This window comes from Corythoichthys intestinalis, chromosome 8 (genome assembly GCF_030265065.1).
Source record: "Corythoichthys intestinalis isolate RoL2023-P3 chromosome 8, ASM3026506v1, whole genome shotgun sequence".
NCBI lineage: Eukaryota > Metazoa > Chordata > Actinopteri > Syngnathiformes > Syngnathidae > Corythoichthys > Corythoichthys intestinalis.
The window spans coordinates 11,929,819-11,956,809 of NC_080402.1; the positions used below are offsets into that span (position 1 = coordinate 11,929,819).

The following is a 26,991-nucleotide window of genomic DNA, read 5'->3' on the forward strand; positions in this document are numbered from 1 at the left end:
CTATACCTTATCATTTAACAAAGGCGATAGTCGGTGCCTTACGTAAAAAACGAGTAAAAGCCTGTGTCCATGCTAAGAAAGTTGGGTTGGAAAGCTAACCAACCATTATTGTTCTGAAGTGCGTGCTGTAACCTAACATTGTTTGCCAATTTAAGACTTTCGCATTAACACTGAGTTACGAAGGTAGTTTTGACGCAAAGTATAGCAACTTTTCAATTCTTTTTAAGCAATTCTGTTTAAAACTACTTGGCAAACAACATACATTCACCCCCCCCCCCCCAAAAAAAATCCGACAAAATATAGGTCACACCACGATTACTTTTCGCCACCATGACACTTTTTTAAAATCGAGTCTAGATTATTGGGTTACTCATTTGCCATAATTTTTCGATGATTTAAATTTGTAAATATATAAATAAAATTTTATTAAAATATTGTACTCATTCTCCAACGTCACTGAGCCACAAACACAAGGCTGAAAGAGCTGCATGTGGCTCCGGAGCCACGTGTTGCCCAACTCGGGACTAAATTGACTTGAAACTCCGGAGCGACACCAGTCTGCAACTCTGCATGGAACTTCGCCGCATGACGCAATCCGTCACCCTCGTCCAGGTAACAACGCATCCAGCGCGGCATGCAAGCGCACTAACCATTAAGCCAAAATCTAGCAGATTTAGCTGCCAGTGCGCCCTCTTGAAGGCATCAGGAGGGAGGTTTCTATGCACCACACACAACAGACCCGCATGCACTCGTTACATATAGTCTGTTGAATATGGTACATACAAAACATTCCTGTAGACAGTTTTACAACTGTAACCAGATTTTGCACACATTAAACAAATCAAATATACAAGCCATGCAACTCAAAAGAGACAAGATTTCATCATAACACGTGAAAAAGTCTTGAAAATCAAATGAAATAAACTTTCTTTCAAAAAATAAACACATTGAAACTTAATATTTAATTCTGATAGCTCGTGTTTGGCTGTACAACAGAATTGGTAAATCCACTTCAAGTGAAGATGTAGGAGACATGACACTCAATGTCGTAGTTAAAACATTCCACATGAACCTAAAAAAGCTCTATAACTTCAATAGAATACTGTGCCACATCTTGTTTCGTCTTCATTTGTTGGAGCTCTTGGAGACCTCCCTCCAGTTTTCCAAGTTCAGAAAATAGTTTAACCTGCAGATACACAAGATCATCGGCTTAACTTTTTTTTAAGCATTGCGGGGGACATACAGTGATATGAAAAATTATTTGGACCTTTTGGAAGTTCTCACATTTCTGCAGAAAAATCACCATCAAATGTGAGCTGATCTTTGTCAAAATCACACAGATGAAAAAAAACTGGTTTAACTAAAACCACGCAAACATTTATAGGTTTTCATATTTTAATAAGTGTAATGGCTATCAATCAAAACAAATTAACCATCAGCCCAGCAAGTGTGTAGAAAGAGTTGGTTCCAACGCACCTTACTTGACGTCTTGCTAGCGGTACACAGGTGCTCTCGTCTTTCGGTGATGAGTGTAGTCCTTTGGCTCAGTCATGTTGTTATCAGTCAGTGTATGTATGTGTATAGTCAAAAGAAAAACAAAGCGCGACGATATTTCCACAACTTAACTTATGTCGAGAGTCCCGTTGGCTTGTACAAGTGCGCGTGTGCGCGTGTCCATTGTCGATTTGTTTGTCTTCGTGTGTGAGCGAGCGTGTGAGCGTGTGCGTGTGTGGTTGAAAAGCCGTATCGTATTCCTCTATCCTACCAACTCACTGGGCCTCGCTCTCCCGACAATCTCTTCCTGTTATCACTTTCGTACCGGAAGTGTGCCTCCGATTTCAAAATAAAAGTTTTCTTTCATAACTAACCAAAATTCAATCTGATGTCTTATTCATTCTTCATAATAGGAAGTCTTTTTCTTCAAAATTATTTTATTTTACAACAACACTCATTTTGGCTCCAACAATAAGGATCAGGAGTCGCGTTAACCGAATATTTTCCGTCGTTGACTGGTTTTTTAAAACGGTGACGGAAAAAACTGAAGTCCGTCCGTCATTTTGACAGGTTGCAATTCACACCCCAGACCACAGGGTGGCGAGTGAGCATATTAATGAGCTATTGTCTCTCTTAATGCATGACGTCGTTGGCTATTCTGTCAGAATATTGTAGCGTCACCGGGGTCTGGCGGCGGCACCGTGATTGACACATCAACGCGAGGTTCTTATTGGTGCACCCGGTGTGCCAGCGCGTCATCCAATTGGTGGACTAGATTGCCGCCTGTGTATAGACCCCAATCACATGACGTCACAACTCCGCCCCCGACTGGAGCCGCCATATTGTGTGTCAGCTTGTCGTGTTTACACATTACCGCTACGTACATGCCTCCTATTACGGCGTGTTTTTCTGCTTGTTAACATTAATAATCAAAATGGTGAAGGCATGTGTGGCGGTTGGTTGCAGTAACAGAGAAGATAGACGGAGAGACTTGAAGTTCTACCGTATTCTGAGAGACCCGAAGAGGAGAGCGAGATGGACTGCTGTAATTCGACAAGAAATCTGGGCACCAAACGATCACCACAGACTATGTAGTAGTCATTTTATATCTGGTAAGATGCATTTACCGGTAATATATATATAGAAGATTTTGGGCTGACAACCACAATTAAGATCATTGTGTGACGTTGGTGATTGGGGTCTATATAGTTGCCTCTTTTTCTTTGGGGGCAGAGTTGTTTTGTTGGTGTTGTTGGCGGTAAGAAGAGTAAAAAAAGAGGTAGAAAAATACGACTTCCTTGTCTAATTTTTTGCTGCCAAGCAAGCGTTACAATATTAATTAAAAATGAATGAAAACTAAATACTATTGAATATGTCATCATTATCATTTTTAAAATTTAAGTGATGGGTAAAAATAGATTATGACCGGATTTTTATGACCCTGTCAGTCAAAATGACAGACAACCAAATTGTCTAGCGCAACCTCTGATAAGGATACATTTAATATTTTGTGGCCCCCCAACTTTGGCAGCAACAACTTCAACCAGACGCTTCCTGTAGCTGCAGATCAGTTTGGCTGATCGATCAGGACTAATCTACGCCCATTCTTCTCTACAAAACTGCTGTATTTCAGTCAGATTCCTGGGATGTCTGACATGAATCGCTGTCTGTAGATCAGGCCACAGCATCTCAATAGGGTTCAAGTCTGGACTTTGACTTGGCCACTGCAGAAAGTGTATTTTGTTCTTCTGAAATCATTCTGAAGTTCATTTGCTTCTGTGTTTTTGGATCATTGTTTTGTTGCAGCATCCATCCTCTTTTTAGCTTCAACTGTCTGATAGATAGCCTCAGATTTTCCTGCAAAACATTCTGATAAACTTTTGAATTCATTCTTCCATTAATGACTGCAAGTTGTCCAGGCCCTGAGGTAGCGAAACAGTCCGAAATCATGATGCTCCCTCCACCATGCTTCAAGGTGGGAAGGAGGCGTTAATGTTGGCGAGCTGTTCCATTTTTCCTCCATGCGTGACGTCTTGTGTTACTCCCAAACAATTTAACTTTGGTTTCATCAGTCCACAAAATATCTTCAATATATACACTCACCGGCCACTTTATTAGGTACACCATGCTAGTAACTTGTTGGACCCCCTTTTGCCTTCAGAACTACCTCAATTCTTCGTGGCTTAGATTCAACAAGGTGCTGGAAGCATTCCTCAGAGTTTGGTCCATATTGACATGATGGCATCACACAGTTGGTGCAGATTTGGCAGCTGCACATCCATGATGCGAATCTCCCGTTCCACCACATCCCAAAGATGCTCTATTGGATTGAGATCTGGTGACTGTGGAGGCCATTTGAGTACAGTGAACTCATTGTCATGTTCATGAAACCAGAGATGATTCCAGCTTTATGACATGGCGCATTATCCTGCTGAAAGTAGCCATCAGAGGTTGGGTACTTTGTGGTCATAAAGGGATGGACGTGGTCAGCAACAATACTCAGGTAGGCTGTGGTGTTCCAACGATGCTCAATTGGTACCAAGTGGCCCAAAGAGTGCCAAGAAAATATTCCCCACACTGTTACACCACCACCACCAGCCTGAATCGTTGATACAAGGCAGGAAGGATCCATGGTTTCATGTTGTTGACGCCAAATTCTGACCCTACCATCCGAATGTCGCAGCAGAAATCGAGACTCATCAGACCAGGCAACGTTTTTCCAATCTTCTATTGTCCAATTTCGATGAGCTTGTGCAAAATGTAGCCTCAGTTTCCTGTTCTTAGCTGAAAGGAGAGGCACCCGGCGTGGTCTTCTGCTGCTGTAGCCCATCTGCCTCAAAGTTCGACGTACTGTGCGTTCAGAGGTGCTTTTCTGCCTACCTTGGTTGTAACGGGTGGTTATTTGAGTCACTGTTGCCTTTCTATCAGCTCGAAACAGTCTGGCCATTCTCCTCTGACCTCTGGCATCAACAAGGCATTTCCGCCCACAGAACTGCCGCTCATTGGATATTTTTTCTTTTTCGGACCATTTTCTGTAAACCCTAGAGATGGTTGTGCGTGAAAATCCCAGTAGATCAGCAGTTTATGAAATACTCAGACCAGCCCTTCTGGTACCAACAACCATGCCACGTTCAAAGTCACTCAAATCACCTTTCTTCCCCATACTGATGCTCAGTTTGAACTGCAGGAGATTGTCTTAAACCATGTCTACATGCCTAAATGCACTGAGTTGCCGCCATGTGATTGGCTGATTACAAATTAAGTGTTAACGAGCAGTTGGACAGGTGTACCTAATAAAGTGGCCGGTGAGTGTATATCTTCTATCAAAATATCAAAACTTCTGTGGCGTGTCCAAGTGCCTTTTTGTGAACATTAAACGAGCAACACTGTTTTTTTTAGACATCAGTGGCTTCCTCTGTGAAGTCCTCCCATGAACACCATTCTTGAACATAGTTTTACATACAGTTGATGTGTGCTCAGAGATATTAGCCTGTGCCAGTGATTTCTGTAAGTCTTTAGCAGACACTCTCGGCTTCTTTTTTTATACCTCTCTGAGTATTCTGCGCTAAACTCTTGGCATCATCTTTGGTGGACGGCCACTCCTTGGGAGAGAAGCAACAGTGCCCAACTCTCTCCATTTGTAGACAACTTTATACAAATCAACAATACTTGATCGCAGGTCTTCAGACATCTCTTTTGACCGAGCCATGATGCACACCAGAAAATGCTTCTCATCAAGACTATTCTTACCAGGTGTGTGTTTTATAGTGGGCAAGGCACTTTTAAACCACTCATCAGTGATTGGGCACACACCTGACTTAAATTGTTTGGTAAAAATGGGTAAAAACAGAGGGTTCACTTACTGATTTTTCACCCTTCTGTCATTGTTCTGCATGTTATCCTCAATAAAATATGAAAACCTATAAATGTTTGGGTGGTTTTAGTTAAAGCACTGTTTTTTTCATCTGTGTGATTTTGACAAAGATCAGATCACGTTTGATGTTGATTTTATGCAAAAATGTCAGAAATTCCAAAAGGTTCAGATACTTTTTCACACCACTGTATTTTCTGTGCTTGCAGTGACATTTAAATTAGAAAAAAAGTATTTACTTTAGCAATTAAAATTTAAGTTCACCTTCTTGCCACTGCATAGAACAAGCAGGACATACCTGTGACCTAATATAGGTGTGGAGTTTTAGCAGTAGACCTTTGGCTTCTGGAGTCATGACCAGAACTGTGAAATGAGCATCCAACAGCAAGCAAACCCAATCCATAATCTGTAAGAAGAAAAATAACCCACTCTGTTATAAATTAAATTTAAAAAAAATAACTAAATGACTTTGGACGTCTATCACCGTCAATGGCACTGAAAATGTTTTTGAAAATTGAATCCACCCTATTCTCATATAATCATTATTCTTACAAACCTGTGTCAAGCTTGGTGATCGATAGCCATGACTCTGAGGGAAAGTATCTTGATTATACTTTAAGTAGAGGAAGTGCAGATACTGGAGGAAAAGCTTGATAGGATGAGAAAGAAGATTTGTCGTGGTAATGAAGAATACACTTTATGATGAAATGATTGTTTTGCCGGGAAACTTACAATAACGTGTTGAGATGAAAGGTCTTTCAAATGCGGTAGAAGAAGGTCATCACTGTACGCAGTTTGCAGAATCTCATTTCTTCACGACTCCAGTCAAGATTCATAAATCAGTTCATGTATAATTTTCAAGTCTATCCAGTAAACACTGATACGTCTGGACAAAATGTCTGTGTTCACTGATCAATTAGAAGCGAGATTCTATTACTTCTCGTGTACAGGTTAGGCTAACCCAGTGCTTCTCAATTATTTTGTGTTCCACCCCAACCCCCCCCCCCCCCCCCCCCAAGGAAGACATAAATGTTTCACGCCCCCCCCCAAACTCTGCGGCCACTGTAAATAGTATCATTTGTCTATATTACTATTATAAGTACACCTCTGCCTCACATTGTATCCTTTTTTTCTATTAGAGAAAATAAAAGATCAACTTATAAAGTATAACTTTATTAACATGGTTTTGTTTGTAACAGAAAACACTTAACACGCATCAATTTGCCTGAATTACAAAAAAAAAAAAAAAAAAAAAAGTCAAATCCAAACTGTAAAAATACACTCAAGGTACATTTTTGACCATTTCATACTGAAATAAATCAGTAAATTAGAACAAATTCAAATTGATTAGAAACATGAACTCATGAGGACAATATGCCAAAAAAATTGACCAAAAAAACAAAACTAAATCGAAGAAAAAAAAAAGTGTCTTTGGACAGAAGGAGAGTTTTTATTTTCGCTGCTCGCTACTCACAGTATCACCTCCAGTTAGCAATGGTGTGGGGTTATATTGCACTGAGCATGCTAACAGTGCTCACTGGTTTACTGATATAACACTGACAAAGCGGGACGATTGTTGGCAATATTCGGCACGTTTCCGCTGAAAAACAACCAAGCGGCTTATCAATGAGATTGGGGGAAATGTCTAAGTGGCGTCTTAATTGATTTGGCTTCCGGCTGTCCGCTATAATTATTTTTATACACAGTAAACAGTGGTCTTTCCTCATCTACCACTGTATTAAATGTCAAAGCCAAAAGGCAAACGGCCCGAAAAAAGCGCATTCTCGGCGGCCGAGGGAGAACCTTAGGTGAGGGCGGTCGTCGTGACGATCCCAAGCCGAAAATGGCACTTCTCGGGCGGACACGTGAGAACCGGAGAAGACAGTGGGTTGCTGCGTGAGTCTGGCCGGAAAACGGCTTTCGAAAACGCCGCACAGCTCTCGTGACTCTCCAGCTCTTCATGAGTCTCTTCCGTGTGCTCTTGCTTACTTCAAAAATACTGCGCGCACTTTGAAAATGAGAGCGCCGCTGCCACCCACTGAGTGGATGTGCAAGTACACTTTATTCTAGTATGGCCAAAAAATAAAAAAAGCATGTTCCCCGAGATCACACGCGCCACGCCTGGCATCACTCTGCGCCTGGGGGTGGGGCGCATGGGGGGGGGGGGGGGGGGGTGCGCCCCACTATTTGAGAAGTACTGGGCTAACCATTCAAAAGCGGGATGGTACGCATTACATATCTTGTTGACCAATGAGAAGTGAGCTTCCTAACTTATTATTTTTTCCATCTTTGTACTGGCATAATGTAATTAATGTGTGTCATGCTTAGAGGTGGGTAGAGTAGCCAAAAATTTTGCTCAAGTAAGAGTAGCGTTACTTCACAATAATATTACTCAAGTAAAAGTAGTCGTCCAAAAATGTACTAAATTACAAGTAAAAAAGTATTTGGTGAAGTAATGAGTATCATTGTGAGTAATTTTTGTTGGATTTTTTTTTTTTTTAAACAATGGTATTTTTTCTAAGTACAAAGTTATGGACTATTGTTATGATGATACTGTACAATAACCCATTAAGCCAACCCCCCAACCCCCCCACCCAAAAAAGAGATTAAATTCCGACAAGAGAAAAAAAAATAAATTAAGCATCATTCGTCCAAAAAGCATGACTGCCCTCCGGTGGAGAAAATAGTTCTGAGTTTAAATAGTGAAGTGTTCCTTTACAATTACTATTTTGAAATTAAAAGGCTCATATCTCTGGTTTTCTGTGGTCAATCGGTGCCAAATAAAAACAGAGAAGTTAAAATCCACGCTTTTGAATCATGTTGAGGGCAGCGCTCTGTATCAAATACTTCCATTTTTACCGTGCTTTAAAGACAACACATGATTGAACAGGCTTGCGTGAAGACAGAACAGCAAACTTGCGTCTGATTGGTACAATGGAGTCATGTGATTATTGTTGCGACGTCTCATAAGTGAAATCGTTGGAGCTACCACGGTAATACATCAGGCACGTCTCTACTCTAAGCATAGCTGGCAAAAAAAAAAAATAAATGTAATAGTCTAATAATCTAATAAAGTCATAAAAAATTGTTCGTTGACGAAATAGTTTCGTTGTAGTCGTCGTTGACAAAAACAAGATTGGTTGGAACAAAGACCAGGACCTATGGCGGCCCACCCGTTCTGGTCTCCTAAGCCACATTTTTAGCTTGTCATAGTCATGAAAAAATTGTTTGTTGACGAATTATTTTCGCCATCATCATTGTCGACGAAAACAACACTGCTCTGGAGCGACATATGGATCGGTAAATAAGGTAAATCAAGTGTGTGTCTGCCAATAAAAGGATACAGTAAAGCAGCTTTCTTTAAGCCCACAGGGCAACTTTGGTCAGGCCATTTTGCCCTCTTCTCCTCTTCCAATTCTGTCATTGTTACAACTGAATGGTCCTCTGGAGAGGAAGTGGAGTTGAAACCGTTCTGCAAGCCAACCTGACCGCGTCCCTTGGCAGTCAGAGTTTCCATGAATGAGACGCTGTCTGGCTCCAGATTGACTTTCGCCGCATCGTTGTCTTGCATGCTGAAAATGTTTCATAAAAACGTTTTTTGAACATGATACATTTTTTACCATTTTGTATAGCCAACATTTGAATTTTACCTAATGAAGACCTTCAGGCAGGTGCAGGTAACATTTTCTGGGATGTCAGGGAAGAACTGTAAGCAGAGCTGACACAGGAAGTAATCTTTCTTTTCCAGGGCCAGCTGCACAAACTCAGGGCAGACGCTGTAAAGAGATTGCAGTGGTGGGGTTTGTTTCTGGTATGATTCTGCTACAACAATTTTTGATGTGGTGATGGCTAAAAACTTACATTGTTTGCAAAAAAAAAAACCCAAACAAAAAAAAAAACAACCTCAAAATAACTCAAAGATTTGATTCAATTGTTTCAGGAAGGAAAAAATGGCTTAAAACAAAAATCACATGATTTGGAGAATCTGCCAATACAGTCCCGATCAGATACCAAGTTTCTATTTATTTATTCATTTATTTGTTTTTTGTTTTTTTTTTTAAATAAAAGTTCCAAACATGTTACTGTCCCCCTTCAATTATTTTTACATTTTCAAACAAAAATAACACATAGGATGCTTGTCTTTATTAAATGCTTCATTCAGTGAGTCCATTCAAATCCACTCACGCTTTGACGGTCACGCTGCTGAGAACAGCCTCTCACTTACATAATGAGATGCCACAGCACACTTATGCTTAGGTTTAACGATGATTGACACATCTGTGCCTTTGATCATAGAGCTACCACACTTCTCTGGCAAAATCAAAGCTACAAACATGTCAATCATCTTTAACTTTAAGTATCAAACACAAGCTGGACAGTTTGGTTGCACTGCTTAGCAGGGAGGGAGGGTGAGAAGCTGTGTCGCTGTCCGAGGATGAAGCAGAGAAATAAATACCGTAAATACCGGACTAAGGCACACCTGATTATAAGTCGACGCCCACCAATTTTACACTAAAATGGCATTGTTCATAGATAAGCCGCACCAGCCTATAGGCCGCAGCTGTCCTCACTGTATTCAGGGATATTAACACCAAAAGATATTAACTGATAACACTTTATTTGACAGTGGCATCATAAGAGTGTCATAAAGACCAAATGAACCACCGTCATTGCTTCAAGAAGCTTCATTTGGCCATCAGTGCTCCCTTGGGGGAGACAGTCAACCTCTGCTGCCACCTATTGTCAACACTGTTTTCGTCCAACATGCCTCCTAACATGCACCGCAGTGCTTGAGATGTAAATAACAATCAAAATTCATATTCTGTGCTAATTATTCAGTTACTGTTCCAGTTCTTTCATTAATTGCTAGTAATGGTATCTGACAGTGGTGTTATAAGACTGTCATAAGACCATCATAATTATGATATGACACTGCCATGAGCTTTCATGAATGCTTACGACAGATGCCATTTTGTGTCATCCAGCAAATTATCTCACGTTTGAGTGGATGTAAAAGATCCAATCAGGACATAAATTGAGTTAGTGACATAATTGCTGGATGACACTTAATAACATCTGTCATATGCATTCATTAATGCCCATGATAGTGCCATGTTATAATTATGATGATCTTATAGCAGTCTTATGACGCCGCTGTCAAATAAAGTGTTACCTATTAACTTGAATAAATAAACCAATAAGCCGCACTGGACTGTAAGCCGCAGGGTTTAAAATGTGGGAAAAAAGTAGCAGCTCATAGTCCGAAAATTACGGTATATATTTTTTAATTAAAACCCTATCCTTTTCACCCGATTCCGATCCTCTGAAAAATTGCGCGATTGGCCCATTTTCCGATCACTAGATCATATCGGGAAATCCCTATTACAAACAGTTACAAAAAGTAACAGATTACCTGCTTTGTTACTTTATCAATAACAATATCTTAAAAGACAAGAGGTTCAAAAGAAAAACATGAAAACCAAAGTCTTACTAACCTGTGGCTGAGAGACTGGGTGTGTACAAGCTGTGCCAGCGTTGTCGGCGGATAGAAGGCAGTATCAGCCAAGCAGCGGGACACCAGCACTGATGCCAGCTGTCCCACAGATTGGTTCAGGTCCTGGATGTCTGTCCTAGAAAAGAGGCCTTCTACTTCTTTCTGCACCTCCTCTACTGACGCAGTCTAAGTAACAAAAAAGAAACGAGGATATATTTAATCTCAGAATCATGCCATAAAAAGGATTAATCAATCTATGCATGGTTGTAGTTGGTAAGTTGCTGCATTGTATCACTCAAGATTCAGGCTTTCTACGATCGAAGTCAAATGGAATTGATGATATTGATCTATAAACCCCAATTCCAAAGGAAATACACCATGTTGCTCGAGAACCTTTCAATATTAATGGTAGAAGTAACCCATGTCAGCTGCATTAACACACCACCATGCTATCAAAGCTTTTAAAATTTGTGCTGATCACAATGCGGACGGTCCTTTTCTTCTTTGGCCCGGAAGACGCAACATCTATCATTCCCCAGAAAACAATTTCTAATTTGTACTCATCAGACAATATCCTTCACTGGTTGATGTTGGTTTTTAATGCATCGGCATTGAGGGAATTTTATCATAATATGGACCTTAGATGTTGTTTTTAAATGGTTAGATTTCTTTTGTTCACACAGTTGTTCACAAAGTAGTAAACCGTACCCATCCCGTGTTTTTTTGTCAAAATGTGTAGTGTTTGAATGGGTCACTAAAACAACAAAAAATCTAAATCTATCTATGTGGAATTTTATAAAAATGATTACCTTGATGAGCTCCAGAACCTGCTCAACTGTTAAACTGGGTGACGCCTGGTTCTTGCGTTTAGTTCTCTGTAAAGACAGTGTCTTAAAGATTAGTTAATCATAATAAGGCGCCAATAATCTCTAGGTGTCATACAAGATGAGACAGACACATCATAATGTGAACACGCACAAGGCTCAGTTCAAAGTTTGTCAACCAATATGTAGCATATTTTCTTTACTGGGTTTGACAGCAAGTGAAAATCTGTAAAATATTAGAAATTTATCTTCATTTATATACCAATTTCCTGGTTTCTACTGTTCTTGAGGGATGAATTTTCTCTTCATGTAATATGTTGCTCCAAGAGGGCACTGACATGAGAGGTTTGGATTCTGTCAAATTAAATGAAAAAAACACATGAATTATCCATTAAATAACAGTCAAACTGCTTTGGCGGAATGCATAGACATTTCATGAACCGACTGGTAAATCTCTGCGTTCGGGCAATCAAGATTGTTTTCGAGTTTAATATGCATTTTAGCTCACCTTCAGTCCTGGACTGCTTCAGTTTGCCCAAAGCAGAAGCAAGTGAAGATTTGGTACATCCATATGGAATAACAGACAGGGTTTTGCCATGTGGAATGAATAACTTGTTGGAGTAACACCATATCTAAAAATGAAAGAACTATTAACTTACCATGAAATTTACACTACAAAGCGCACCAGACTATAAGCTGCCACCCACCAAATTTGACACAAAAACGGCATTTGTTCATAGATAAGCCACACCGGACTAAGAGCCACAGCTGTCCTTACTGTATTATGGGATATTTACACCAAAATATATTAACCGGTAACACTTTATTTGACATCATACGACTGTTATAAGACCAAATTAACCACCATGAAGCTTTGAACCAATTGGCTCCAAAGCTTCAATAAGCTTCATTTGGCCATCACTGCTCTCCGGGGGGAGACAGTCAACCTCTGCTGCAACCTGCTGTCAACACTGTTGTTGTCCAACATGCCTCCTAGCATGCACTGCAGCACTACAAGTGTAAATAACTAGAAAATCATGTTGTGTTCTAATTCTTTCCTCAGTTACTGTTCCAGTTGTTTCATTAATTGCTGGTTATGGGATTTGGTACACTTTATATGAAAGTGGCGCCATAAGACTCATTAGACAATCATAATTATGATTGACACTGGTCAAGACACTGTCATGAGCATTCATGAATGCTTATAACAGATGTCAATTAGTGTTATCCGGCAAATTGTCTCACTTTTGAATGGATGTAAAAGATCCGAGTTTGTGACATAATTTGCTGGATGACACTTACCGTATTTTTCGGACTATAAGTCGCAGTTTTTCCCCCCCCATAGTTTGGCTGGGGGTGCGACTTATACTCTGGAGCGACTTATGTTTGAAATAATTAACACATTATTATATCATTTCACATTTTGGTGTTTTGGAGTGACACTGATGGTTTGGTAAACTTATTAGCATGTTCTTAATAGCTATGTTAGGTTAACATACCTGCCACGTTCGCATTTCGTTTTTCATGCATCATGTAACATTATCGTACTGCACTTATTCAGCATGTTGTTCTCTATTGTATTTTTATTTTAAACTGCCTTTGAAGATGACATATCTGTTCTATGTGTTGGATTTTATCAAGTAAATCTCCCCAAAAAATTCGACTTATACTCCGGTGCGACTTATAGGTTTCCCCCCCCCCCCTCTTCATTACGCATTTTTGGGCTGGTGCGACTTATATATTAATACGGTAAGGATATTGGTCATAAGCATTCAGTAATTCCCGTGATAGTGCCATGTCATAATTATGACAGCCTTTTGACAGTCTAATGAGGCCGCTGTCAAATAAAGTGTTACAAATTAACCCAAACAAATCAACAAATAAGCCGCACTGGACTATAAGCCGCAAGATTCAAAATGAAGGAAAAAAAAGTGTCTGCTTATAGTCTGAAAATTACGGTAATAAATATTTTTTAAGAGTTAAATCATAAGCTTGTTAACTGCTTAAAAGTTGCGAGGAGGGAGTGGGATCCCTGTCACAGTGGAGAGCAGATGTTATGCTCTACCAAAGTTATACAATCCTCCATCAGCACTCAGCAGCTGGAAGGACAGGGAACCTTGGCTTGTGGTTCAAATGATTACCAAGAAGGTCATTTTTCAAACTAACTGTCCCATTGACTTCCCGGCCAAGCTGCTTCTTGGCTTAACTTGCAAAGCCAAAGACACTTCCAATGTTTTAATGATTAAAATGAAACATTTAAACGAGAGGTGCACGATAATTATCGGTCCGATAATAGGAATTATGATGTCATCCCAAAAAATCCGATAACATATTATCGGCCCTATTAACCCTTTAACACCTAAGCCTATTTTGGCTGAATTTGCATGCATTTGATGTTGCCTTTATATTTCAAAGAAAAAATTGTTTACAATGGCCAAATTGGGTCCCTTTTTTCAGGACACCTTGAACTTCATGTCTAAACTGTTGTTTTCTTCACTGACCAATTATAATCCACATTTTGGACCCAAAAAGACAAAAAAATCCCAAAATCGTTTTTCAAAATTTGTAATGTTGACGTCCCATTGACAACCAAACATGCTCGACCAACCGTTTTGAAGCTTGATAATATTTACTTAACTTGTTAGGATAAACATTCAATAGAAAAAATAAGATTGAATAGTTTTATGTTTGACAATTCAACACAAACAGCAGGTATGGTCATAGGCGTTTTTGGCCTTTACACATACTATGGTCAAAACAGGTTATATAGTGTGCAAAATAGTGAGAAAAAAAAATTATATATATCATCTAACACAAAAAGGGCTTGGAGGATATCTCTTTTTGAAGTTAGGCGTTGTACCCATCACCTTATCAAAAGTATATACGTACATTCAATCAAGCTGCTCGAACGCACATCTACATAAAAATTGAAAAGATTATAGTGAAGAAAAAATATATATAACATTGAAAAAAAGTATTTTCAAAAATATTGACAAGTAGTTGAATTCTAATTTTTCAGGCATGCGACCCAATAAAGTTTTTTTGTTGTTGTTTTTTTTGTTTTTTTTTGCGCACTCAATAAAGCTTCTTCTTGAACAGGTCACCGAGGGAGCTGCGTCACACAGCCTACTCTTTCGCCGTTTGCGCTCTACTGTCACTTCTACTCGCCGAGACGCCAATTCATCAGAGGAAAACAACGACAAATACGACTCATCTTCTTCCTTGAGTTAATGAAATAATGCATTAGCTTGTGCTAAATGTAGTTTTAGATTCATTCTGCACGTTTCAAAGTCGCTCGCTCAAAGAAACCGGTGTTGTGCGTTTTTCGGCACAACACCGGCCGTTGCTTGTTTCGCATGCCTCCCTTTTAGTAGTTGGCGCCTCGCTCGGAAATTTATTAAAAATGATCACATTCGGTTCTCGTCCTTCCGGACATCCCAACGACACTTGGGATAAGTAGTCGCTTGTGCTGCTTTCGGTTTTGAAAAAGGACAAGAAATGATGGAAATATGGAGATGGATACATGGTCCGTGCAGCGTTTTAATGCATATTTATGAGTGCAATAAAACTATAAAACTCAAATTACATTATCTCCCATTTTTCTTGGCTGATTGACTTCAAATAAAAACTGGTGTGGACATCAACTTCCGCACTTTCAAACGAGACCAACCAGCAGCACGTGGGTGATGTAATTACAGCGTGACAAAGCTTCAAAGACGATATGCGCAAACGCGTCGCTGCCGACACGTTCGGTGTTAAAGGGTTAATAGTATTTTTGGCACGGTGTTGGACTGGGATTTGTGTGTTTGTTTCCAGTCCTGTTTTTCCAGTATGCAAAGTTTTGTTACTGTCTTTGTTTTGTTCATTATAATAATGTTCATGTCATTATGAAAATTCTGGTTCGGTCAAAAGCAAATCTAAGCTGAATCAACCACTAGTATTTTTGACCTACAGGTGTTCAAAAACTCAGGTGAATATACATTGAAAATTTATATATATATATATTATCGGTTATCGTATCGGTCTTGAGGAGCAGGAAGTTATCGATATCGGTTTCAAAAATGGATATCGTGCACCCCGAATTTAAACTCTGCATATAATAAAAAAAATTAATGTGTCGTGTGCCTACCAGTCCGAAGATTTTACCCGCCATTTCTTTCCCTGCCTGAAGTGTCTGGAAATTAGTATTCCAGATGCAGAGGAAGTCTGAAATAGACAGCAATGAAGCAGTCACAATGTGTTTTACGCATATATAGACCCTACTCACCAACGTCACAGAATGACGTGTCGCTGTATCCGGCCGCCACATTGTCCGTCAGTGTTTATCCGTATTCTCAATGGATTCAATTTGTCGTGCAATTTATAGTGCAATTCATGGAAGCCCCAGTGCTTTCAGACGCTGTAAACTCATTGGATGCGTGGCATAAAAGGCGTTATGTGGAAAAGTTTCAGTCTATCCATTCGCAAGATCCATATTTGATGCCTAAATCGATATTTTTCGACCCGCTGTCTTCGCCCTCTCTGCTACCCTGATATCTACAACTATCTTGTCCACAGAAAATCAGCCTATTCTCACGAAAGTTTGAAAAATTTTAAGAGCAGCACTCTAAGCAACATTACCCCGTGCGACCCTTCCAATTTTCTAAAATGGCGACAATCAATTAAAAAAAAGTTGACTGCGATGGCCGACGCTTCAAGGATAGGTGGATATTGGACTATTTCTTCAATAAAACACGCAACAACTGTGTCTGCCTCATTTGCAAAGAGACAGTCGCTGTTTTCAAAGAGCTCGATGTGACGCAATATTGCCCAACAAGACACGCTGACATGTACGACAACATTACAGGGAAGATACGCAGAGAGAAATTATAGCAACTTGAAGCTAGTTTAATTTCACAGCAGCAGTATTTCGCAAGAGCCCGAGTGTCGAAAGAGAACACCACAAAGACGAGATTGTTGAAATTATGAATTAAAAAAATTATAAAGCAAATGTGACACACAGAAGGGCTTGCTAAAATTTGTTTAAATATATTGTTCTATGTAAATCAGCCAAGGTAGCCCCCCGCATTTTTACCACAACAAATCTGGCCCCCTTTGCAAAAGGTTTGGACACACCTGTTTAACATCTTTCACTTTGTACCAGTTAAATATTATTCAAAAAATAATGATGGTGGAAGAATAAGCATCTTGAATTTGAAACTGTATGTTGTCGGCGATTAGCCTCGCAATGATCTTAATTGTGGCTGTCAGCCTAAAACCCTCTAAATATATATTAAATGCATCTTACCAGATATAAAATGACTACTACATAATCTGTAGTAGGCCTGAACGATATTGGGAAAAACTATTGTTGCAATTTTTTTGAGGTTTGCAATATATTGCAATATTATATATATATTTTTTTAATCTTTTTTAAAGAAATTTTCACTAGATGACTTGAATAGCTGTTTGGAAATACTTTACTTGACACACCGTGACCACAGTGTATTCATATAATACCGTTTCATTTGTGAATGATGAAGATTGCTTTATGAAGGGATCCAGGAAGCCATGTCTGCACAAAATAGATCATTTATTGAACACAATATTTTACACTTCAACAGCAGCAAATACATTAAATGATAAATAAAAGAGCAGGTGCATTAGTCCCCTAAGTTTTTGACAAAATATAACAATAAATAAAAACTTCTGTAAAATAACAACAAAGTTGTAAACTTATTTGAACAAAAATATTAAATATGACAAATAAAAGAGTTGTTCACAAACTATAACAATAAATAAAAACCTCAGTAAAACAACAAAGTTGTCAACATATTTGAACTTAAATATTAAATCTGACTAATAAAAGTGCAAGTGCATTAGTCCCCTGAGCTGTTTACACAAAATATTACAATATAAAACTGCAAAACGGCAACAAAGTTGTAAAAATATTTAAACAAAAATATTAAGTGTCAAAACTTTATGTGCAGCAGTACTATATATAGTTATTTGAAAAATACGATTTACAATAAATATAAAAGAAACAGAAACTCAATTGAACTTGTAAATAATTGACCTGAATAACTGCAAATAACTGATGAATAACAGAACCAAATTTCCTGCCTTCCTGATAGCTGTCACATGAATAAAAAGAAGAAAAGACATTCCTCCAGCTGTGTTATGTATTTGTCTGCATATCGTCCACCTTCCTTGCTCAGCAATTCTCAACTGGGTCTCATAGGTTTTTGGCCAAGACTACTAGTTTATCCACTATTGCAGGCTTGAGACAAGAACGTTGGCACGTAACAATGTTCCCACCTGTACTAAAAAGCCTCTGATGGGAAGGTCTTAGCAGGAATGCATAGATACCTGCGTTTTAAATGGTCCCACATGTTCGACAGATTACTTCTTGTTGATGCAACCATGGCGAGGCACTGTCGACAGGGCTGTTTTTTGTCCCTTATAGTCTTTTTCTTGCCAAAATACTTCCAAAACTCCTTTTGGAGACGGTCTTGCCTCGTTTCCTTGCTTCAACGTGTTGCTTTCTTGCTTTCACTTTGAGAACGGCCCCTCCTCCCTCCGCTCTGCTGTTCGGGCCCCTCCTCCCTCCACTCCGCTGCCGCGGTGGGAGGGGGAGCAGCCGATGACTTGCTGGAGGGAAAGCAGCTGTGCGCTCTCCTTCCCTCTCCTTCCTCAAAACAAACGTTTGTGGATTAAAAAAAATGAAATGAAAAAACTATCGCACGTCCTTGCGATGGGACTATTGCGCATGCGCACATCGCGATGGCGATGTTTAAACGATATATCGTTCAGGCCTAATCTGTAGTGATCGTTTGGTGCCCAGTTTTCTCGTCGAATTGCAGCAGTCCATCTCGCTCTCCTCTCCGGGTCTCTCGGAATACAGTAGAACTTCAAGTCTCTCCGTCTATCTTCTCTGTTATTGCAACCAACCGCCACACACGCCTTCACCATTTTGATTATTAATGTTAACGAGCAGAAAAACACGCCATAATAGGAGGAATTTATGTAGCGGTAATGCTTAAACCCGACGAGCTGACGGACAATATGGCGCGGAGGCGTGGTTGTGACGTCATGTGAGTAGGGTCTATATGTTCAGAAGTAAACAAAAATTATAATTGAATCAGATCTGTCCACCTCTCCATATAATATATAAAAATGTGAACACCTAAAAGGATTTAAAATGGAAGAAAATAAAGGAAATAATCATGTACCTTTACCAGCTCCAGCTGAGGGGTGCGGAACGCCAATAATAGCAACATGAGCTTCATCTAGCAGCAGGGCAGAAGCTGCATCCAGCTGGCCCTCGCCAACATTAAGAGCTAGTAGCAGGTTTCGGGGGAGTGAAATGTTTTGGGACCCCTCATCTAATCTTGGGCCCCACACAGATATCACACTTTGGTACACATGTCCATTGGGGTCTGCATTATAGAGAAATTTGTTTGTTCCTTACTAAATAATTTTAAAATGAAAATCCATAGAACTATGTAGATATAATAAAATGGAGGCTTACAGAGGTAAAGTAAATGGATGAGTTTATCTCTGCAGGACACTGAGAAGCTGAGAGGAGCGAGGCTGGGATCTTCTTGCTCCAACTTGTACCTCTGCAGTGTGTTTGGCTTCAGTTTCTGGAGGTACAGGAAATGATCCCCTTTCTAAAGAATGATAATAAAAAGACATTAAAACATATATGGTATACATCAATCTAGTGCTGCAAAGATTAATCGATTAACTCGAGTATTCGATTAGAAAAAAATTAATTTTGTTGCTTCGAGTATTTGTTTAATTAAAGTGGCATTGTATTGGTTTATTTTGAAAGTGTTTGCATGTAGTTTTATTGATTAGGGTGGCAACAATGAATACGATATAACATTTCTCATGGCTGAAACCAGCTGCTCCCTGTTAAGACCAACATTAGCCAAGTTTTTGTTTGAGCTCACGTTTTTTAATGCATTCATGATTTAGTTTATAGGTATATTTAACTGTTTTTGTGGGAGTATGTGTCTGAACCATTTGTTAAGAGAATTGTTAACAAAAAAACTTTAGCATTTTATAGCATTTAAGCTTTTTCTGTGTAAGTTAGCCAATTGTTCTTTTGTTGTACATAGAGCCTCATTTTTTTAATACCGTTTTCGGCTCAGCTCGGGTATTTTAATTTTTAATGTTCCTTATCCGATTACTCGATTATTCGGACTAACTAGTCCATCGATTAATCGACTAGTAAAGTATTCGATAGCTGCAGCCCTACATCAATTTTACCATTGTTTCCATCAACAACTTTAATTTAGTCTACTGAAATCACTGTGGAGGTTGCATTGTCATATCTTAGCCTGAACAATCTGTACAACAAAAAGTTTGTTCAGCTAGTGATGACAGTAAAGCTTCATTTACTTAAAATATTTATATCACTCATTAATTTGGTTTTCCTATTTGTTGAAATATGTACGTCTTTGTGTCATGCTGCTATGATGTAATTACTTTGATATTGCTAATACCATGACTGTAGCACACATTCTCTTGTTTATTATGGATAGGAATATAAATGTAGTACCTGTTCTGTTGTAAAGATGACAAACTGCTGGTTTTCTGCCAATATGCTTGTACTCCACCTGAAAAAAAGATATAGATGGTATATTTCAAGTAATCTGTATTAGTAAGGTTTGTTGTGGCTCAGTGGTAGTTGTTCCTCAACCCAGGGGTTGTGGGTTCGATTCCTCATCCTGATGAATAGGGTTGGGCATCGTTTCAACTGAACGGTTCCGGTCCCACGTTTCGATTCCGGTTCCAAACGATTATCAATTCCCATTCTTTTAATAGACCCTACTCACATGACGTCACAACCACGCCTCCGAGCCATGTTGTCCGTCTACCCGTCATGTTAACGCATTACCGCTTCGTAAATTCCTCCTATTATGGCGTGTTTTTCTGCTCGTTAACATTAATAATCATAACGGTGAAGGCGTGTGTGGCGGTTGGTTGCAGTAACAGAGAAGACAGACGGAGAGACTTGAAGTTCTACCGTATTCCGAGAGACCCGGAGAGGAGAGCGAGATGGACTGCTGCAATTCGACGAGAAAAGTGGGCTCCAAACGATTACCACAGATTATGTAGTAGTCATTTTATATCTGGTAAGATGCATTTAATATATATTTAGAGGGTTTTGGGCTGACAACAACAATTAAGGTCATTGTAAGGCTAATCGCCGACAACATACAGTTTCAAATTCAAGATGCTTATTTCTTCCATCATTACATTTTGAATAATATTTAGCTGGTACCAGGTGAAAGAAGCTGGCCTTGTCTACGGATCATCAGTTAAACAGGTGTGTCCAAACCTTTTGCAAAGGGGGCTAGATTTGGTGTGGTAAAAATGCGGGGTGCTACCTTGGCTAATTCACATAGAACAATATATTTAAACAAATTTTAGCAAGCCCTTCTGTGTGTCACATTAACTTTTTTTTTTTTTCATTAATTCATAATTTCAACAATCTCGCCTTTGTGCCGTTCTCTTTCGACACTAGGGCTCTTGCGAAATACTCCTGCTGTGAAATTAAACTAGCTTCTAGTTGCTATAATTTCTCGCTGCGTATCTCCCCTGTAATGTTGTACATGTCAGCGTGTCTTGTTCGGTAATTATTATCGCGTCACATCGAACTCTTTAAAAACAGCGACTGTCTCTTTGCAAATGAGGCAGACACAGTTGTTGCGTGTTTTATTGAAGAAATAGTCCAATATCCACCTATCCTTGAAGCATCGGCCATCGCAGTCAACTTTTTTTTTTTTATTGATTGTCGCCATTTTAAAAAATTGGAAGTAAAGGGTCACACGTGGTAATGTTGCTTAGAGTGCTGCTCTTAAAGTTTTTCAAACTTTCGTGAGAATAGGCTGATTTTGTGTGGACAAGATAGTTGTAGATATCAGGGTAGCAGATGTCAGGCAGAGAGGGCGAAGACAGCGGGTCGAAAAATATCAATTTAGGCATCAAATATGGATCTGGCGAATGGATAGACTGAAGCTTTTCCACATAACGCCTTTTATGCAACGCATCCAATGAGTTTACAGCGTCTGAAAGCACCGGGGCTTCCATGAATTGCTCTATAAACTGAACGACTAATTGAAACCATTGAGAATAGGGCTAAACAGAGACGGACAATATGGCGGCCAGATACAGCGACACGTCATTCTGTGACGTTGGTGAGTAGGGTCTATACAAGTGTAAATCCATTTACCACTCCATTTAATTAAACATTCTATAAAGGGGCACTAAATCTCAGAAGCTACTGCATACACACATTTTTACTTCAAACCTAACAGTATATCGTGATCCTTGCATTGGCGTATTATTTAAAATACAATACAAATACTATATGTTAATGTCACCTTAAGGTTTCATCAGAAGCCAAAACTTCTTCGACAGTTTGCTGCGGAGCCGAGAGAAGAGAATCAAGAAGTCTGAACGATCCTCTCTGAAACAAGACCACAGGATCTCCTCCCGCAACACAGTGGATCTTCCAGATATCTGACGACACCTAAAGAAGATAATAAATTTATAAACCAATTTACTTTTACATTCAGTATAAGGTTTAATAATAATGGTGAAAATGGCCTTGTAAATTATACAGTAAATCCAGAACAAATTTGACATATTTTAGAAAAGCATAGCGGCCGAGATCATACTTACAGTCGCTTTGAACGTCTTATCTATAAGAACGTCATCTTCCTTCCAGATTCTGATCACCTGAAAAATATACCATATTTGTTCTGACAGTACATTGTACTGGACACACTATGCGTATGTAATAAATAGAGGTGTGCAAAATTTCCGATTCTTAGATTATTCGCGATTCGGCCGTGGAAGATTCGAGAACGATTCACAAACATCCAAATTCCGATTATTGAAATATGCCAAGTAAAGCGGAAGTACAACACACTCAGCGCGCCGCGCGGGCTTCGGGACGGAACGGAGCGGGAGTAGCTAAACATTATGCTTCTCATTAACCGGCCCCTCGGGTAATGCCAACGCTCAACTCACGGCTCTAGCTCAACTCATGCCACGAGATAAAAAAACACAACAACATACCTGCCTGCTGCCGAAAAGCTGCTACAAGTACAGCTAAGCTATATAATGTTACGGTAGATATCATTTATATAGGACTAGATGGATTATAGACTCGGTAGCGGTAGCAGCACATCTGCAAAAAGCTAGATGCGGGCGTTAGTAAACGGCCGCCATCTTAAAGCAGTAAACTTCCCTGCAATGCTGTTGTAGCGAACCTTCCAAGCAAACCTAATTAACTTTTTATCTAAAATACTCCTAAATCGGTAAAATATTGACTTGAATCTATCTTTAAAATAGTTTTAAAACTTTCACATATCAAAAGTAGACAAAAGGGAAATTATGGAATAACGGGAGCAATTTTAACAACTTTAACGGTTGATTCACAACATTAAATTAATTGAATGTAGTTTAAAGCTGCTGATACAGAATGGGGACTGGAGTTTTTTTTATTTAATGTTATTTTTGTATATTTGTTTACTGCTATATGTTAACTTGATACTGAAATAGTAGTTTGGTTTAGCCTGAGAGTATTTTTGAACAATTTTGGAACTAATGTACAACACTTTATTAAAAAAAAAAAAAAAAAAAAAAAGGAGGGGGGTGCATCAATAATCGTTTTATAATCGAATCGGAGCCTCTGAATCGTAATCGTAATCGAATCGTTCGGTGCCCAAAGATTCCCAGCTCTAGTAATAAATGTGCTTACCTTGTTGTCTGTTACTGCCACATATTCTTTAGTTTGTGTGTTATAGACTGCTGGACATGTCAAACAGTTGCCTTGTTTCACAGTCCAGCTTCCCAGTGGCTTTTGATCAGAAACCTAAAAAATACAAACACATTGATGCAAATGCAGAGGTCAACAATATAAAAAACTTATTTCACATTAAGTCCCGGTGATTCAGTGTTTTGATGACGTTATGCTACCCCGATCAAAGACAACCTTAAGGTCTATACAGCGAACCGTTGCTCTCTGTGGGTGTAAACACACCTCGTTCGTTCCCCCATGAGCGCGCCCAACCTGATTACTGCTGCTGATTGATCGTCAGTATCTCCGTACTCACCTAGCAGTATACTCGAAAACGTCATGTTTCTGAAACCCCGAGCACCCGGCCAAGAACAGGGGGGGGGGGGGAGACCACTTTAGAAAAAGTCATTGGAGGAGTTGAGGGGAAGAGAAATTCAATATGAAAAGAAAAGGGTGAGAAAGTTTCAGCCCCAGTGACTAGACCACTGGAATTGGCTCAGCTACGATGAGACAAAAAAACGAGGTTCACTGTGAGGTGTGCAGATCAATGCCCACATATGCAAACAAGTGAGTTAGACAAAAGTTAACGAGTATGAAACCTATGGTATAAACATAACGTGATACTTCGTTAGCGTGACTACGGAGAAATTATTATCGTCAGAACGACAGTCTAGCTTGAAAATCGTTAGCCATAATTGCCTTAGTCATCACTTTGACTTGTAAATTGTTGCAACGACAACCGAGCTGGGAGAGACCTCCAAAGGATGGTAAGGGGGAAGACAGGAATGCTTCGCCCAGGCACGGGCTCTCCCATGGGCCCCCCCTGGAGCTCCCAAGACAAAAATGGTTGTTTTTTTATGTATGTGTGTGTTTCCTGAAAACAAAATACAGAGATATCTCGACATACGACCGCTTCGACACGCGATCTTTTCGACATCAGACGTAAAATTTGACTCGCCATTTGTTTCTACAGCCGACGACATGCTCGAAATATGATTTGTGACAGCGCCACATTTCTGTTTTGCTGCAAGGCGGACGCATGGCGGATTTACTTGTGAGAAAAATCAACACGGGTTCCAAGAAGGTTAGTGCAGGTCATGAAAAAAGGAAAAGGGTGACGCTTACCATTGAAATGAAGATGAAAATGATAGAAAAATATAAGCGTTGTGTGCGTGTCCATGAACTGGCTCGACAAAACGGCCGTAGAATGTCTACGGTCTCAATGGTCCTCCTTCAACCTCTGTTCGCCAGTCTTTGTAGGTTAAGGTGACAATTATTATGGATGTAACATCGCCAAAGAAATCGCCACCTTCTTTAGGTTTTTAATCATTTATTTCTGAACTTGTGCAATCACAACACATCTACTGTCCGCCGCAGCTGATGTCAACAACAAAACATAAAAAGTGAAAGTAAAATCTCTACCGCACCTTTCTCACTCTGTTATGGTCAGCTACGCTGTGCATTCAGGTACAGCACACAAAACACGTCCGCCACATTAGAACCCGATTCGTTACATTATTACGGGAATTATTATTATATTATTATTCCGATTTTTAATTAAAATTTCTTTAGCTACGTGTAATTGCCATTTGTAATAGTACCAGCAGTATCTAGTAAGGATTTAGTGTAGGTTTTTGGGCTATGGAACGAATTAATGGAATTACAGTGGTACCTCTACATACGATCACTTCGACACGCGATCTTTTCGACATCTGACGTAAAATTTGAGCCGCCATTTGTTTCTACATCCGACGAGTTGCTCGAAATACGACGACATGACAGCACTGCAAACGAACGCACGGTGGATTTTCTTGTGTGAGAAATCAACACAGTTCTCAAAATAAGTTGATACAGTTGGAGAAACAAGGAAAAAAGTGATGCTTATCTTTGAAATGAAGATGCAAGTTATAGAAAAATATGAGCTTGGGGTGCGCGTCCCTGAACTGGCTCAACAATACAGCTCCATGGTCCTCTTCCGACCACCGTTCGCCACTATTTATAAGTTAAGGTGACAATTATTATTGTGGTAACATTGCCAAGGAAATCACCAGCTTCGTCACGTTTTTATCATTTATTTAAGAACTTATCCAACACAAAACGCCCATTGTCTTAAGCAGTTGACTGCTCTCAAGAAAACGAAAGTATTATCTCTACCGCACCGACCTATCTCACTGAGACGTCAGGTTCGCGGTGCGTTCAGGGACAGTAAAAAGTGTCCGCCATATTAGAATCCGATTCGTTACATTATTTACAGGAATAATTATTAATTATTCTTCTTATTATTATATTATTCTGAATTATTTATTTATAACTTATTTGTTTTTCTATGTTTAATTGTCATTTGTAACAGTGCCAGCAGTATTTATTAAGAATTTAGTGTATGTTTTTAGGCTTTGGAACGAATTAATGGAATTATAATGTATTCCTATGGGAAAATCCTGCTCGACATACGACCATTTCGACTTACAAACAAGGTCCTGGAACGAATTAAATTCGTATGTAGAGGTACCACTGTATACGGTATTCTTATGTGCAAATCCTGCTCGACATACGACCATTTTGACGTACGAACAAGGTCCTGGAACGAATTCACTTCGTATGTAGAGGTACCACTGTATCTGTAAGTGGTCAGTGGAGTCGATTTGAGTTTATTCTTGTATGCTGAAATGATTATGGATGTGATTATGGAATAATTAAATTAGGATTATTTGTACTAGATTCATGTTTTTGCACAGTTTTGCTGCACTTTTCATTAAATCTACTTTTAAAACAATAAATGTTACGCATGTTATTCTTTTTCGTGATTATTGGGATCAATATCTAACGCGTTGACCTGGGCCAGCAGTTTTGATTGTGGGGCCAGTCAACTGCGGGCCAGTGGCTAATTTCCCTTATTGTAAACCATCTATGTCAGTGACAATATCATTTAATAGCACGCTTATCCACAGAAAAGACGCTGGTATTTACTGCTGCTACTTGTTGTTAGAAAAATAACCACTTCATCGTAAAGAAGCCAACACGAGTTGTGCAAGTCTCGCTCTTTGGCTAACTTGCTAGCAGCGAATTGTTCGATCTTAAACGAACGGGGAAAGGATTACCTTGTAAAGAGTAACAGATCTGAATGAGTCAGTGACGATTACATGATCACCATCCCTCTCCACTTCAATGCCCTGAATTCCAGAATTTGACAGATTCGGAGATGGAACAAGCCCACACAACGTGTAGCCCTCATACAGCGCGGCCATGCTGGATCAAGAGAGACGGGACTGTGGTCGATCTCGCGATACTATAGAGACCAGCAACGAGATTTTGAACGCCCCCCTCGTCTTTGTAGTATTAGCGTGTACGTGCGTGTGTGTGCCGCATAAAGGTGTGTGTTATTTTTGAATGAACAGAAAAGTCTTCCAATTTGTGAATTCAAATGCGGTTTAAAGGATGCCAAAAGGGCCTACAGAGGCAATTCATTTTGTACCAACAAGCAATCTCTGTGTGTAGTTGTTTTGCATAG

The 26,991-nt window shown here is 39.5% G+C and overlaps 1 protein-coding gene across 1 annotated transcript; it reads right to left on the reverse strand.

Moving 5' to 3' along the window:
- Positions 1-922: 922 nt before the first annotated feature.
- On the reverse strand, positions 923-26,762 carry nol11 (nucleolar protein 11). The gene is made up of 18 exons (XM_057843390.1): positions 26,582-26,762; positions 23,445-23,558; positions 22,361-22,417; positions 22,060-22,208; positions 20,232-20,289; positions 19,194-19,335; positions 18,895-19,101; positions 15,813-15,889; positions 12,192-12,315; positions 11,946-12,037; positions 11,669-11,734; positions 10,861-11,045; positions 9,016-9,141; positions 8,710-8,937; positions 6,098-6,176; positions 5,922-6,014; positions 5,664-5,771; positions 923-1,186 (listed from the first exon to the last, which is right to left on the reverse strand). Exons 1-18 carry the CDS (start codon positions 26,726-26,728, stop codon positions 1,073-1,075), a joined length of 2,166 nt encoding a protein of 721 aa, XP_057699373.1. The 5' UTR covers positions 26,729-26,762; the 3' UTR covers positions 923-1,072.
- Positions 26,763-26,991: the final 229 nt, after the last annotated feature.

What these genes read in the sequence shown, in the direction of transcription:
- nol11 (XM_057843390.1), bottom strand. Translation starts at nt 26,728, where the DNA reads ATGGCCGCGCTGTATGAGGGCTACACGTTGTGTGGGCTTGTTCCATCT. An exon ending in TCATCTTTACAACAGAACAG is followed by an intron (nt 19,336 to 20,231) that starts GTACTACATTTA and finishes ATCATTCTTTAG; the next exon opens with AAAGGGGATCATTTCCTGTA. An exon ending in CGGGTAAAATCTTCGGACTG is followed by an intron (nt 12,316 to 15,812) that starts GTAGGCACACGA and finishes TTTCATTTTTAG; the next exon opens with ATATGGTGTTACTCCAACAA.